Source organism: Somniosus microcephalus, unplaced genomic scaffold (genome assembly GCF_052327205.1).
Source record: "Somniosus microcephalus isolate GS21.2 unplaced genomic scaffold, FLI_Smic_1.0 unresolved_chr1, whole genome shotgun sequence".
Taxonomy (NCBI): Eukaryota; Metazoa; Chordata; class Chondrichthyes; order Squaliformes; family Somniosidae; genus Somniosus; species Somniosus microcephalus.
The window spans coordinates 42,634,747-42,651,565 of record NW_028225179.1 but is presented as its reverse complement, the minus strand read 5'-3'; the positions used below and the strand labels follow the sequence as shown (position 1 = coordinate 42,651,565).

Here is a 16,819-nt window from a genome sequence, read left to right as displayed (position 1 = left end):
GTTTTCCGTTTATTCACTGTTCACCGATAACAACGCTGTTTCCCTGTGGTTCCCGTTTATTCACTGTTGGAGACTTGTTCCCGACGGAGGTCTAATCGCTGACCTGCTTGCCGCGCCGGCCGTCTCCCGAGTGCACCCTCCCAGTCCGTTATTGCTTGCCTGTCTCAGCTGTAGAGCCCGCCGCTGGAGCCCCAGCCTGACGCCCAGGAAGGATTAGCGCAGTACCTGCCACCAGCTTGGCCAGCTGGTGAAACCACAGTTTCTCTTACTTCCTTGAGTCTTCTGGACGCTGGAGGAATCGATGTCCTTGAGGTGCTGCCGAACTGCAGGTAAGTCCGTTTCCACTTCGTCGCCACTGTAGTGTCCGTGTGTCGATAAAGACACTGAAGACAGGTGTTGGTTCATAGGTATTTACTAAGCAAGTCTGGGGGGTGTTGTGTATGTAATATGTGTGCTACTTTGAACCTATGGACAGGACTGCACTACTTGTAGGGCGTAGTGATACGCAGTACCACTCCTGGCCATAGGGGTATAAATAGTACTGTGGGTACTGATCTCCCCTCAGTTCCCGCCTGTGGGCATGAAGTAAAGACCTACGTGCAGTCCCTACCTCCAACCAGTAAAGACCTGTTTGAGTTATATGTTTAAGTCTTTGTGTTAATTGTTCAATACAATACACATACTTAACACTGGCGATGAGTCGGTTCGAACCCTGCGGCAGTTATTCCACGGCGGCTTCGTCCAAAGACAGGACGTTGAAGAGAGGTTGCAATCCTCAACACCCCACTCAAAACTGAAGGGCAGGAGAAATCCTGACAGCTTCCAGCGACTGGAAGCGACAGGCATTAGGACCCTGAAGCCTCCATAACCTCGTGGGTAAGCCGAGCAGCGTCGGCTGCAAAGGCAGGGCCACCGATCGGGAGATAAGGGCGATCGCAATCCCTGATAAGAGCCGCGGTGAAACGCGCGAGCGGGTAAGCCAGAGCCCAGGAGGGAGCGAGCAAGAGCCGCGCGAGCGGGTGAGCCAGAGGCCGGGAGCCGCTTCAAGTGCGAGGCGCAGCGCGGGCCAGCGATCGGGACCAAAGATAAGGGCCGCACTCGGACTGAAAGGCGCGGCGGCTGCAGAAGCTTAAGGTGCGAGAGCCGCGGTGCACAGCGCGGGCTATCGATCGCACAGAAGATAAGGGCCGAGAGCCGCTTCGGTCGGGAGCCACTTCGCGATCCAGCGATCGCATCCGCTGATAAGGGCCGCACTCGGGCGATCGCGGCGAAGATAAGGGCCGCACTCGGGGGCTGAAGGGAGACGGCGTCGGGGGACGGGTGAAGACCGCCAAGCGCGGGAAAACCGCCATTTTGTGGGCGGAGGACGACGGCAAGAGCGGGAAGCCGCCATCTTTGATAACAAGTAAAGAAAATAAAATCTGAGAAATTGCAAATCTACAATGCCTAAACACGGGAATATTAGCACCTTTGATAGTGACCTCGAAGATTGGGCCATATATGTTGAAAGAGTAAAAAATTATTGTAAGGCCAATAAAATTCGTGACCAAGATAAAGCTCTAACATTATTAAATTTAATGGGTGCGAAGACATACGGGCAATTGAAACACCTGTTATCACCAGATGAACCGGCGGATAAGACGTTCGATGAGATTGTTACTGTCCTGAAAGATCATCTAAACCCCACGCCGCTGATGCTAGCGGAACGATTTAAATTTTACGACAGAAGGCAGCTACAGCATGAAAGCAATGCTGAATATTTGCTGGAATTGCGTAAATTAGCGAAATATTGCCAGTTTGGAACGGGACTGACAGATGCACTACGAGACAAATTTGTGTGTGGTTTATTTAAACAGGATACACAAAAGCGAATGCACGAGGAGAATGAGCTGACGCTTGAGAAGGCGGTCACTATGGCAGCAGCACACGAAGCCGCAGCGAGAGGCACGGCAGTAATGCAGCTACGGTCACCGGAGCTCAGTGCACACAAATTGGGTGTGAGTTCTGGCAAATGTTATTGTTGTGGAAAGACAACGCATGATCAGAACCAGTGTTGGTTTAAAAACCAAGACTGTAGAACTTGTGGTAGGCTTGGACATATAGCTAGAGTATGCAGGTCAGGGAAGAAGACCAGCAACAAGAAGTCACCGCAAGGAAAATACGCAAAGGTACACAAGGTGACCGACCAGGAGTCCGATTCAGACGCTAGCAGTAATGAACTGGCTAGCTTAAGCTGTAATGAACTGGCTAGCTTAAGAGTACTCAACGCTGGTAAGGGTGCAGACCTCCAGACAATTTGGGTCACTCTTCAGATAGAAGGAGTCCAAGTAAAACTGGAATTGGACACTGGATCGGCATTGACGGTCATAAATAAGAAAGATTACGGAAAGTTATTCCAACATATTCCCCTACAGGATACGGGGATTATATTGAAAACATACACGGGGCAAAGAGTGTACCCCATCGGGAAAATAGAGGTTGCAGTGGTCCACAAGGGCGAAGACAGTCAAATAATGGACTTATATGTGATATCTGAAGGAGGTCCTCCACTACTAGGACGGGAGTGGATTAGGAAAATGAATATGGACTGGCATTTCCTACAAACAATAACGAGTGAGAACTCGGTGAAGATAGTCGGCCCAGACTCTGGAACGGATGATGGTAAGCCCAACTCAGGTGCAAAAGACAAAGTTTCAGCACAGAATTCCACTGAGCAACAACAACATAGTTTAACTGTGGATTCTGAGTCTGGCAAGTCTACTGATGTGCCCATTTCTGAGGGACACCGGGCTCGAACTCAACTCCATTTCAAACTACAACAGCAATTAGAACAAATGCTTCGCCGTTTTGAGCAAGAGTTGAATGCAACGAAAGAGTTCTTTGATATAGAGTTGGAGAATCTGGAAAGACAACAGAAGCAGCTGATGGAGAAAATGGAGCAGGAGCACACAAAACGTCTGATGTCAGAGGAGTTAACGGTCAGCCAACTCCTGCATATGCTGAAGGACAGGACTCTGAAATGGGAAAAACTTGAACACGAACTTCAATATTCAAACGAAAGGGGTTCGGAGCTCTCAAAGGTTATTGGAAGAGCTGAGGTGGCAACACAGACTGAGATGACTGCAACAGAGCAGCCCTTGGATGCCAAAAGTACGCTGACTCACGTCAACGTAGAACAACAGACCGCTGAAACAGCTGCTCCGGTAGAGGGATTGAATAGTCCGATCAATCAATCTCCAAAAGAAGTTGAAGTAGTAAAATCTCAAATGAGGTCATTAGTAAACGACTTGCTGAAAGCCCAGAAAAAGCTGGATGAAGAGGTACGCATGAAGAAGTCTCTTCAGGAAAGATGTCTGGACTTGGAACAAAAGCTGGCTAACGCCCAGCTGGGTATGGAGGAAATAGAAGACCCTCTCGCTGGCCTAGATCAGGACGACACCGAATATTACTATGTCCTGTCCTGCCCAACTTGTAACTTCGACTCCCACCATACAGAAATCATGGAGGAGCACCGAAAGTCTACGGAACATCGGGAGAAGGTGGCTCTACTATGGAAAAAGGAGGAAGAGAAGGAGGAACTGCGCATGCAGCTGGCAGCTGACAGTGGAGCCCAGAGAGTCTCCAAGAAGCAGAAAAGGAAAAGTCGAAACAGAAGATGACCCATCTGAACCATTATTACCTCTACCAGATCACACACGTGGTCCCTCCGAACGGAACCAATTCAGTTCGGAAGTTCAAACTGTTAAATCCATGGAAGGACTATTGAAGGAGTCACTCCAGCAACGTGAACCGACTACACCACAGAGATTGAATCTGTGAACTGTTTTCCGCAGAGACTGAATCTGTGATCTGTTTTGACATGAAGTTATCTATGTATCTATGTTATTCTGTTATGTAAACCTGAAGTTATATATGTATATATGTTATTACGTTATGTTAAATGGGGAGATGACTGTAAAGCTAAGAAGGGAGGAATGTTGTGTATGTAATATGTGTGCTACTTTGAACCTATGGACAGGACTGCACTACTTGTAGGGCGTAGTGATACGCAGTACCACTCCTGGCCATAGGGGTATAAATAGTACTGTGGGTACTGATCTCCCCTCAGTTCCCGCCTGTGGGCATGAAGTAAAGACCTACGTGCAGTCCCTACCTCCAACCAGTAAAGACCTGTTTGAGTTATATGTTTAAGTCTTTGTGTTAATTGTTCAATACAATACACATACTTAACAGGGGGGGGGGGTTCTAAAGGATATACACAATAAACAGGCTTATATAGCCCAAGTGGCAATTACTGGCATTACTCACACCTGGGGCTCTTAAAGGCACATACACCACAATTGCTCTTAAAGGCACATACACCACACCTGCCCTGGGAGTTTTTGATGGGATAATGTAGAGGGATGTTTTTTCTGTATCTAACCTGTCCTGTACCTGCCCTGGGAGTGTTTGATGGGACAGTGTAGAGGGAGCTTTACTCTGTATCTAACCCCGTGCTGTACCTGCCCTGGGAGTGTTTGATGGGACAGTGTAGAGGGAGCTTTACTCTGTATCTAACCCGTGCTGTACCTGCCCTGGGAGTGTTTGATGGGACAGTGGAGAGGGAGCTTTACACTGCATCTAACCCGTGCTGTACCTGCCATGGGAGTGCTTGATGGGTCAGTGTAGAGGGAGCTTTATTCTGTATCTAACCCGTGCTGTACCTGTCCTGGGAGTGTTTGATGGAACAGTGTAGAGGGAGCTTTACTCTGTATCTAACCCCGTGCTGTACCTGCCCTGGGAGTGTTTGATGGGACAGTGTAGAGGCAGCTTTACTCTGTATCTAACCCGTGCTCTACCTGCCCTGGGAGTGTTTGATGGGACAGTGTAGAGGGATCTTTACTCTGTACCTAACCCGGTGCTGTACCTGCCCTGGGAGTGTTTGATGGGACAGTGTAGAGGGAGCTTTACTCTGTATCTAACCCGTGCTGTACCTGCCCTGGGAGTGTTTGATGGGACAGTGTAGAGGGAGCTTTACTCTGTATCTAACCCGTGCTGTACCTGTCCTGGGAGTGTTTGATGGAACAGTGTAGAGGAAGCTTTACTCTGTATCTAACCTCGTGCTGTACCTGCCCTGGGAGTGTTTGATGGGACAGTGTAGACGCAGCTTTACTCTGCATCTAACCCCGTGCTGTACCTGCGCTGGGGGTGTTTGATGGGAGAGTGTAGAGGGAACTTTACTCTGTATCTAACCCGTGCTGTACCTGCCCTGGGAGTGTTTGATGGGACAGTGTAGAGGGAGCTTTACTCTGTATCTAACCCGTGCTGTACCTGCCCTGGGAGTGTTTGATGGGACAGTGTAGAGGGAGCTTTACTCTGTATCTAACCCGTGCTGTACCTGCCCTGGGAGTCTTTGATGGAACAGTGTAGAGGGCGCTTTACTCTGTATCTAACCCGTGCTGTACCTGCCATGGGAGTGTTTGATGGGTCAGTGTAGAGGGAGCTTTACTCTGTATCTAACCCGTGCTGTACCTGTCCTGGGAGTGTTTGATGGAACAGTGTAGAGGGAGCTTTACTCTGTATCTAACCCCGTGCTGTACCTGCCCTGGGAGTGTTTGATGGGACAGTGTAGAGGGAGCTTTACTCTGTATCTAACACCGTGCTGTACCTGCCCTGGGAGTGTTTGATGGGGCAGTGTAGAGGGAGCTTTACTCTGTATCTAACCCCATGCTGTACCTGCCCTGGGAGTGTTTGATGGGGACAGTGTAGAGGGAGCTTTTCTCTGTATCTAACCCGTGCTGTAGCTGCCCTGGGAGTGTTTGATGGGACAGTGTAGAGGGAGCTTTACTCTGTATCTAACCCGTGCTGTACCTGCCCTGGGAGTGTTTGATGGGACAGTGTAGAGGGAACTTTACTCTGTATCTAACCCGTGCTGTACCTGCCCTGGGAGTGTTTGATGGGACAGTGTAGAGGGAACTTTACTCTGTATCTAACCCGTGCTGTACCTGCCCTGGGAGTGTTTGATGGGACAGTGTAGAGGGAACTTTACTCTGTATCTAACCCGTGCTGTACCTGCCCTGGGAGTGTTTGATGGGACAGTGTAGAGGGAACTTTACTCTGTATCTAACCCGTGCTGTACCTGCCCTGGGAGTGTTTGATGGGACAGTGTAGAGGGAACTTTACTCTGTATCTAACCCGTGCTGTACCTGCCCTGATTGTCCTGTAATTAACCCGACCTCTTTTGATTAACAGTGTGGTGATACCTGATAATTGTCCGACCCTGACAACGCCCCTGACAACCGCCAGGATGTCTCATATCAATCGGATCAGTAGCGGTGAGCATTTTTGAAGTTTATCACTGTTGTAATGTAGGAAATATGTCAGCCAATTGTGCACAGCAAGATTCCGCAAACTGAAAAGTGAGAACGACCAGATAATCTGTTTTGTTGAGGGCTAAATATTGGCCCCAGAACGGCAGGGAGATCTCCCCTGCTCTTTGCCCAATAGTGCTGTGGGATCTTTTACGTCCAGCTGAGAGAGCAAGACGGAGCCCGGGTTTAAGGTCTCATCCGAAAGATGACACCTCCGACAGTGCTGCACTCCCTCAGTACTGCCTCTCCGACAGTGCAGCGTTCCCTCAGCACTGCCCCTCCGACAGTGCGGCGCTCCCTCAGTACTGACCCTCCGACAGTGCAGCGCTCCCTCAGTACTGCCTCTCCGACAGTGCAGCGCTCCCTCAGTACTGCCCCCTCCAACAGTGCAGCGCTCCCGCAGTACTGCCGCTCCGACAGTGCGGCACTCCCTCAGTACTGACACTCCGACAGTGTGTCGCTCCCTCAGTACTGACACTCCGACAGTGCAGCGCTCCCTCAGTACTGCCCCCCGACAGTGCTGCGCTCCCTCAGTACTGACCCTCCGACAGTGCAGCGCTCCCTCAGTACTGCCTCTCCGACAGTGCAGCGCTCCCTCAGTACTGCCTCTCCAACAGTGCAGCGCTCCCTCAATACTGCCCCCTCCGACAGTGCAGCGCTCTCTCAGTACTGCCCCTCCGACAGTGCGGCACTCCCTCAGTACTGCCCCTCCGACAGTGCGGCTCTCCCTCAGTACTGACACTCCGACAGTGTGTTGCTCCCTCAGTACTGACACTCCGACAGTGCAGCGCTCCCTCAGTACTGCCCCTCTGACAGTGCAGCGCTCCCTCAGTATTGCTCCTCTGACAGTGCAGCGCTCCCTCAGTACTGCCCCTCTGACAGTGCTCGCTCCCTCAGTACCGCCCCTCCGACAGTGCGGTGCTCCCTCAGTACTGCCCCTCCGACAGTGCGGCGCTCCCTCAGCACCTTCCCTCCGACGGTGCGGTGCTCCCTCAGTACTGCCCATCCGACAGTGCGGTGTTCCCTCAGTACTGCCCCTCCGACAGTGCAGTGCTCCCTCAGTACTGTCCCTCCGACAGTGCAGCGCTCCCTCAGTACTGCTCCTCTGACAGTGCAGCGCTCCCTCCGTACTGCCCCTCCGACAGTGCTCGCTCCCTCAGTACCGCCCCTCCGACAGTGCGGCGCTCCCTCATTACTGCCCCTCTGTCAGTCCGGCGCTCCCTCAGTACCGCCCCTCCGACAGTGCAGTGCTCCCTCAGTACTGCCCCTCCGACAGTGCTCGCTCCCTCAGTACTGACTGTCCGACAGTGCGGCGCTCCCTCATTACTGCCCCTCTGTCAGTCCGGCGCTCCCTCAGTACCGCCCCTCCGACAGTGCAGTGCTCCCTCAGTACTGCCCCTCCGACAGTGCTCGCTCCCTCAGTACCGCCCCTCCGACAGTGCGGCGCTCCCTCATTACTGCCCCTCTGTCAGTCCGGCGCTCCCTCAGTACCGCCCCTCCGACAGTGCGGTGCTCCCTCAGTACTGCCCCTCCGACAGTGCGGCGCTCCGTCAGTACTGCCCCTCCCACAGTGCAGCGCTCCCTCAGTACTGACTGTCCGACATTACGGCGCTCCCTCGGTGCTCATAACCGGGGAGTATTGGCCTGGATTATGTGGCTCTGTCTGATTCTGGAGCAGCCGATTCCTGAAGTGAGGGACGTTTAGTTGAAGAGACCATTAAATGAATGAAAATGGTGCTTCGCATTAATGAAGACAGCGGGCTAAAAGTTTCGGGCCTCCACGCTCTCGACAAAATAAAGGGAACCGAATATTAATTTAACTCCCTTTTAAAAAAAAAAAAAAAATATTTCTTTTTCAGGAACAATCACAGATGATTATGAAAATCTGAAAGAGGAGCCGATGAATGGCGTGCAAGGTACGGAAACGCGGTCTCTGGGACCCGAGGGAGGCCTTTCGGGGGGACAAGGGAAACTAAAATTTACACTGAGGCTTCTGTCGAGGCCTACCTTCAAAAAGCCGCCACCGCTCTCCCTCCCACGAACGAGTGAGAGAGCACGGGCAAAGTTCATTCAAGGCAGGGGGGTTAAAGGTAAAATAATGCCTCAGAGGCTTGAAAATGACGTCAGAATTTAATGGAAAACTTATTCAAATTGATTTTCTGTCATCGAAAAGAGTTGAGTATCAGCTAAAAGGGAAAGGGAGCACCTTTTGTTGTGTTCAAAATATTCCCTCGTTTAGCTGCCCTCGCCCCCACCCCCCCTCCCTGGTGTGGGGCTCAGCCCCACCCCTTACCCCCTGCACCCCCAACACACAGAGCAGGAAAGGCCCAGGCTCCATCCCCGGCCTGTGCTGAGCTAGCCTGATCTCTCCCCCCCCTGCTTTCCTTGATTATATATTAATGACTTGGGCGTGGGTGTACAGGGGCACAATTTCAAAATTTGCGGATGACACAAAACTCGGAAGTATAGTGAAGAGTGAGGAGGCTGACAAAAGTGTTCAAGAGGTCATAGACAGGCCGGTGGAACGGTCGGACACGTGGCAGATGAAATTTAACACAGAAAATTGCCAAATGATACATTTTGGCTGGAAGAACGAGGAGAGGCCATATAAACTAAAGGGTACAATCCTAAAGTGGGTGCAGGAACAGAGAGACCTGGGGGTATATGAGCACAAATCATTGAAGGTGGCAGGGCAGGTTGAGAAAGCAGTTTAAAAAAGCTTCCGGGATCCTGAGCTTCATAAAGAGAGGCATAGAGTACAAAAGCATGGAAATTATGATGAACCTTTATAAAACACCGGTTCGGCCTTAACTGGAGTATTGTGTCCAATTCTGGGCACCGCACTTTAGGAAGGATGTGAAGGCCTTAGAGAGGGGGCAGAAAAGATTGACCAGAATGGTTCCAGGGATGAGGGACTTCAGTTACATTATAGACTGCCGAAGCTGGGGTTGTTTCCCTTGGAGCAGAGAAGGTTAAGGGGAGATTTGATAGAGGTGTTCAAAATCATGAGGGTTCTGGACAGAGTAGATAGTGAGAAACTGTTCCCATTGGTGGAAGGGCCGAGAACCAGAGGACACAGATTTAAGGTGATTGGCAGAAGAACCAAAGGCGATATGAGGAGAAACATTTTCACGCAGCGAGTGGTTAGGATCTGGAATGCTCTGCCTGAAAGGGTGGTGGAGGCAGATTCAATCATGGCTTTCAAAAGTGAATTGGATAAGTACCTGAAGGAAAAGAAATTGTCAGGGCTACGGGGAAAGGGCGGGGGAGTGGGACTAGCTGAGGTGCTCTTGCAGAGAGCCGGCACGGGCTCGACGGGCCGAATGGTCTCCTTCTGTGCTGTAACAGTTCTAGGGTTCTAGGATCCTAGCCCACGCAGAGCAGGAAAGGCCCAGGCTCCATCCGCGGCCTGTGTTGAGTTACCTGACCTCAGCTCGAGTTTTGCAATTGCCTTCAGTAACCCCCGGGGTGGTTGGTGGAGGGGAAGGGACATCTGAGACACCAGGATGGGGCAATCGGAGGAGAGCTGTCCTGATCAGGACTAGTCCCAGGATCAACCAGGCTCTCCAGGGAACAGAAATGGTGACCTTCTATCTCTGTGCTTGGGCCTTGATCCCTCGGCCCAAATCCAGCTCAGGTTTGGCTGGACAGAGAAGTGTGAAGTGACGCATTTAAATAAAGCAAGAAAGGCTTGCATTTATATAGCGCCTTTCACAACCTCAGGACGTCCCAAAGCGCTTTACAGCCAATGAAGTACTTTTGAAATGGAGTCACTGTTGTAGTGTGGGAAACGCGGCAGCCAATTTGCGCACAGCAAGCTCCCAAAAACAGCAACATGATAATAACCAGATCATCTGGTTTTTTTTTTAACAAAATACTGTGGATGCTGGAAAGCTGAAATGAAAACAGAAAATGCTGGAATTACTCAGCAGGTCAGGCAGCATCTGTGGAGAGAGAAACAGAGTTAAACGTTTCGAAATAGTCGCCATGGGATCTTTTACATCCACCTGAGAGAGCAGACGGGGCATCGGTTTAACGACTTATCCGAAAGACGGCACCTCCGACAGTGCGGCGCTCCCTCAGTACCGCGCCTCTGACAGTGCAGCACTCCCTCAGTACTGCCCCTCCGACAGTGCGGCGTAATCTCAGTACTGCCCCTCCAAAAGTACTGCGCTCCCTCAGTACTGCCCCTCCAACAGTGCGGCGCTCCCTCAGTACTGCCCCTCCGACAGTGCAGTGCTCCCTCAGTACTGCCCCTCCGACAGTGCAGTGCTCCCTCAGTACTGCCCCTCCGACAGTGCAGCTCTCCCTCAGTAGTCATAGATTCATAGAGTTACACAGCACAGAAAGAGGCCCTTCTGCCCATCGCGTCCGCGCCGACCATCAAGCCCTGTCTAATCTAATCCCATTTTCCAGCATTTGGTCCGTAGCCTTGTATGCTCTGGCATTTCAAGTGCTCATCTAAATGCTTCTTGAATGTTGTGAGGGTTCCTGCCTCTACCACCCTTTCAGGCAGTGAGTTCCAGATTCCAACCACCCTCTGGGTGAAAAAGTTTTTCCTCAAATCCCCTCTAAACCTCTTGCCCCTTATCTTGAATCTATGCCCCCTTGTTAGTGACCCCTCTACTAAGGGGAAAGTTCCTTTCTATCTACCCTATCTATGCCCCTCATAATTTTGTACACCTCAATCAGGTCCCCCCTCCGCCTTCTCTGCTCCAAGGAAAACAACCCCAGCCTGTCCAGTCTTTCTTCATAGCTGAAGCGCTCCAGCCCAGGTAACATCCTGATAAATCTCCTCTGCACCCTCTCCAAAGCAATCACATCCTTCCTATAGTGTGGCGACCAGAACTGCATACAGTGCTCCAGCTGTGGCCTTACCAGCATTTTGTACAGTTCCATCATAACCCCCCTGCTCTTATATTCTATGCCTCGGCTAATGAAGGCAAGTATCCCATATGCCTTTTTAACCACCTTATCCACCTGTTCTGCTGCCTTCAGGGATCTATGTACATGCACACCAAGGTCCCTCTGATCCTCTGTCTTTCCTAGGGTCTTACCATTCATTGTGTATTCCCTTGCCTTGTTAGTCCGTCCAAAATGCATCACCTCACACTTTTCAGGGTTAAATTCCATTTGCTACTGTTCCGCCCATCTGGCCAACCCATCTATATCATCCTGTAGCCTGAGGCTTCCCGCCTCGCTATTTACCACCCCACCAATTTTCGTGTCATCTGCGAACTTACTGATCATACCTTTTACATTCACATCCAAATCATTAATGTAGACCACAAACAGCAAGGGACCCAGCACCGATCCCTGCGGTACCCCACTGGACACAGGCTTCCAGTCACAAAAACAACCTTCCACCATCACCCTCTGCCTTCTGCCACTAAACCAGTTTTGAATCCAATGTGCCAAGGCACCCTGGATCCCATGGGCTCTTAACTTCCTGACCAGTCTCCTATGCGGGACTTTATCAAAAGCCTTACTGAAATCCATGTAAACCACATCCACTGCACTACCCTCATCCACACACCTAGTCACCCCCTCGAAAAATTCAATCAAATTGGTCAGACATGATCTCCCCCTGACAAAGCCATGCTGACTATCCCTAATTAATCCTTGCCTCTCCAAGTGGAGACTAATTCTGTCCCTCAGAATTTTTTCCAATAATTTCCCTACCACTGATGTTAGGCTCACTGGCCTGTAATTCCCTGGTTTATCCCTACTACCCTTCTTGAATAATGGTACTACGTTAGCTGTTCTCCAGTCCTCTGGCACATCCCCTGTGGCCAGAGAGGTTCTGAAAATTTGTGTCAGAGCCCCTGCAATCTCCTCCTTTGCCTCACACAGCAACCTGGGATACATCTCGTCTGGGCCTGGGGATTTATCCACTTTTAAGCCTGCTAAAACCGCTAGTACCTCCTCCCTCTTGATGCTAATATGTTCAAGTATATCACAGTCCCCCTGCCCGATTTCTATGTCTACATCGTCCTTCTCCATAGTGAACACAGATGTAAAAAATTCATTAAAAACCCCACCTACATCTTCTGGCTCTACACACAGCTTGCCACTTTGGTCCATAATGGGCCCTACTCTTTCCCTAGTTATCCTCTTGCCCTTAATATACTTATAAAACACCTTAGGATTTTCCTTTATTTTGCTCGCCAGTGTTATTCCATGGCCCCTCCTCGCTCTCCTAATTTCTTTTTTAAGTATCCCCCTGCACTTTTTATACTCCTCTAGGGCTTCTTCTGTCTTTAGTCCTTTGTATCTCCCAAAAGCCCCCCTTTTTTCCCTAATCCATTCTCGTATATCCCTTGACATCCAAGGTTCCCTGGGTTTGTTGGTCCCACCCTTGACCTTTACGGGAACATGTTGCCATTGTACGATCTCAATTTCCTTTCTGAAAGACTACCATTGCTCCGATGTGGATTTTCCTTCAAGTAGCTGATCCCAGTCCACATTGGCCAGATCCTGCCTTATCATATTAAAATTGGCCTTCCCCCAATTTAGAACCTTTATTTCCGGTCCATCCTTGTCCTTTTCCATGACTGCCTTAAATCTCACCGAATTATGGTCACTGTCACCAAAGTGCTCACCTACTAACACTTCTACCACTTGCCCGGCCACATTCCCTAGAATTAGGTCCAGTACCGCCCCCTCTCTTGTAGGACTTTCTACATGCTGGCTCAAAAAGCTCTCCTGGATGCACTTTAAGAATTCTGCACCCTCTAAGCCTTTCACACTCTGACTATCCCAGTTAATATTGGGGAAGTACTGCCCCTCTGACAGTGTGGTGCTCCCTCAGTAGTGCAGCTCTCCCTCAGTACTGTCCCTCCGACAGTGCGGCGTCCCTCAGTACTGACCCTCCGACAGTGCGGCGTCCCTCAGTACCGCCCCTCCGACAGTGCAGCGCTCCCTCAGTACCGCTCCTCTGACAGTGCGGCGCTCCCTCAGTACTGCCCCGCTGACAGTGCGGCCCTCCCTCAGTACTGCCCCTCCGACAGTGCGGCACTCCCTCAGTACTGCCCCTCCAACAGTGCAGCGCTCCCTCAGAACTGCACCTCCGACAGTGCGGCGCTCCCTCAGCACTGCCCCTCTGACAGTGCAGCGCTCCCTCAGAACTGCCCCTCCGACAGTGCGGCGCTCCCTCAGTACTGCCCCTCTGACACTGCAGCGCTCCCTCAGAACTGCCCCTCCGACAGTGCAGCGCTCCCTCAGTACTGCCCCTCTGACAGTGCAGCGCTCCCTCAGAACTGCCCCTCCGACAGTGCGGCGCTCCCTCAGTTCAGGGCGCTACTTTTAGCTAATTCAGTGGTAGCGCCCGAGCAGGAGGCGCCCTCCGTCCTGCGGCGCTGCCAGTGAATATCACGTCGCTACGAGCAGCAGCGGGAGGTGCGTTGGCACGTAGCACCGCATCATTTGCAGACCTCCCTCCCCTGATTTAAAGCACCGCGCGCACCGGGGGCATCTTGGCTGGACCACCGGGGTGCCGGGGAAAGCAGCGCAAGAGGAGCGCCCCGGGCGGAGCGATGGCGGCCGGCACCCCCGAATTAAAGACGGGAAGGGGTTGGTGGGGGGGGGGGGGGGGGAGGGGTGGGATGGCAGTCGGGCAAGAAACGAAAATGGCCACACGGCGCCTGTCCCTTTAAGTAATGCCGGCGAGGTCGCAAAAAAAACGCCACACTGACCCTGTCAGACATGTCAAATAACAACAGAAAACACTGGAAACACTCAGCAGGCCAGGCAGCATCCGTGGAGAGAGAAACAGAGTTACTTTTCAGGTCTGGGACCTTTCATCAGAACTGGAAAAAGCTGGAGATGTAACAGATATTAAGCAGATGCAGAGATAGGGGTGGGAGGGGAGGGAGGAATTGAAGGAACATACTGTGCTTATGTAAGAGGCAGGAAAGATAAAATGTTGCAAATGGGAATGGCAAAAATCATACAGCATGAAAAATGAGGGCAGGGGTTATAGTTTGAAATTGTTGAACTCAATGTTGAGTCCGGAAGGCTGTAAAGTGCCCAATCGAAAGATGAGGTGCTGTTCCTCGAGCTTACCTTGAGCTTCATTGGAACAGTGTAATAGGCCGAGGACAGAGAGATCAGAGTGGGAGTGAAGCGGTGAATTAAAGTGACAGGCGACCGGTAGCTCAGGGTCACCCTTACGGACTGAACGGAGGTGTTCCGCAAAGCAGTCACCCAATGTAGAGGAGACCGCATCGTGAGCAGCGAATACAGTATACTAAATTGCAAGTAGTACAAGTAAATCGCTGTTTCACCTGGAAGGGGTGTTTGGGGCCCTGGACAGTGGGAAGGGGGGAGGTAAAAGGGCATGTGTTGCATCTCCTGCGCTTGCACGGGAAGGTGCCGGGCGAAGGAGAAGGTGTGTTAGGGGTGATAGAGGAGTGGACCAGGGTATCGCGGAGGGAGCAGTCCCTTTGGAAGGCTGAAAGGGGAGGTGAGGGGAAGATGGGGGCAGGGTTTATAGTTTGAAATTGTTGAACTCAATGTTGAGTCCGGAAGGCTGTAAAGTGCCCAGTCGGAAGATGAGGTGCTGTTCCTCGAGCTTACGTTGAGCTTCCGTGGAACAATGCAAGAGCCCGAGGACGGTGAGGTCCGAGTGGGAATGGAGCGGTGAATTAAAATGACAGGTGACCAGAAGCTCGGGGTCACCCTTACGGACTGAACGGAGATGTTCCGCAAAGCAGTCACCCAATCTGCGTTTGGTCTCCCCAATGTAGAGGAGACCACATCGTGAGCAGCGAATACAGTATACTAGATTGCAAGAAGTACAAGTGAATCGCTGTTTCACCTGGAAGGGGTGTTTGGGGCCCTGGACAGTGGGAAGGGGGGAGGTAAAAGGGCAGGTGTTACATCTCCTGCGCTTGCACGGGAAGGTGCCAGAGGAAGGGGAAGGAGTGTTGGGGGTGATTGAGGAGTGGATGTCATCCGACGGTAGGTCAGGGGGCGCGGCTGGAGGAGCAGCGCTGAATTCCACGGGAGACGTTAGCGGCATTGCACCCCACTAGTCCGCCCCCCTCCGGGGGCACTAAAGGGAGGTGCCAAGCAACCCAATCCTTTCCCCCGTCGAGTGCAAAAGCAACAAAGTTATTGCTCAACCCTTTATGTAGAACACTGGTTAGGCCCCAGCTGGAGCATTGTGTCCAATTCGGGGGGTCCGCACTTTAGGAAGGATGTCAAGGCCTTGGAGAGGGTGTCAGTTGGTAGTATGCTCGCATCTGAGTCAGAAGGTTGTGGGTTCAAGTCCCATTCCAGAGCCTTGAGCACACAAATATAGGCTGACTCTCGCAGTGCAGTGCTGAGGGAGCGCTGCACTGTCGGAGGGGCAGTACTGAGGGAGCGCCGCACTGTCGGAGGGGCAGTACTGAGGGAGCGCCGCACTGTCGGAGGGGCAGTGCTGAGGGAGCGCCGCACCGTTGGAGGGGAAGTACTGAGGGAGCGCCGCACTGTCGGAGGGTCAGTACTGAGGGAGCGCTGCACTGTCGGAGGGGCAGTACTGAGGGAGAGCCGCACTGTCGGAGGGGCAGTACTGAGGGAGTGCTGCACTGTCGGAGGGGCAGTACTGAGGGAGCGCTGCACTGTCGGAGGGGCAGTGCTGAGGGAGCGCCGCACCGTTGGAGGGGAAGTACTGAGGGAGCGCCGCGATGTCGGAGGGGCAGTACTGAGGGCGTGCTGCACTGTCGGATGGTGCCGTTTTTCAGATGAGACGTTAAACTGAGACCATGTCTGCCCTCTCAGGTGGATGTAAGAGATCCAATGGCACTATTTCGAAGACGAGCTGGGGAGATTTCCCCGGTGTCCTAACTAATATTTATCCCTCAACCAACATCACAAAAACAAACAGATGATCTGGTCATTATCACATTGCTGTTTGTGGGAGCTTGCTGTGCGCAACTTGGCTGCCGTGTTTCGCACATTACAACAGTGACTCCACTTCAAAATAGTACTTTAGCAAAATACTGTAGATGTTGGAAATCCGAAATAACAACAGAAAATGCTGGAAAAACTCAGCAGGTCAGGCAACATCCGTGGAGAGAAATTTGAGTTGACGTTTCGGGTCGGACCCTTCTTCAAAACTGGAAAGAAAAGAAACTAGATCGGAGGCAGGGCTGCGATCGGACAAAAGAATAAAAGAAACAAAAGAAGTAAAAGAGATTAGAAGCTAGACGAGATGGTAATAGGCTGGGATTAGGTGTAAAGTGTACTGGCAGGGCAAAAGATAGCTGCCAGGTGTGAGAGAGAAACAAAAGGAAAGGGGGGGGGGAAAGGAGTGGAACAATTACAAGAAAAAATGAAACAAAATAGTACTTCATTGGCTGTAAGATGTCTGGTGGATGTGAAAGGCACTATATAAATGCAAGTCTTTCTTTCTTTAAGAGATTGACCAGAATGGTACCAGGGATGAGGGACTTCAGTGATGTGGAGAGACTGGAGAAGTTGGG

The 16,819-nt window shown here is 51.5% G+C and overlaps 1 protein-coding gene across 1 annotated transcript in view; it reads left to right on the top strand.

Moving 5' to 3' along the window:
• Positions 1 to 16,819, top strand: part of LOC147094864 (uncharacterized) — a 247,195-nt gene that overhangs the window by 142,734 nt on the left and 87,642 nt on the right. The window contains exons 9-10 of the mRNA XM_085974474.1: positions 6,232 to 6,314; positions 8,210 to 8,266. Coding sequence (XP_085830600.1) covers positions 6,232 to 6,314; positions 8,210 to 8,266 — 140 coding nt within the window. The remainder of the gene's footprint in view (positions 1 to 6,231; positions 6,315 to 8,209; positions 8,267 to 16,819) is intronic.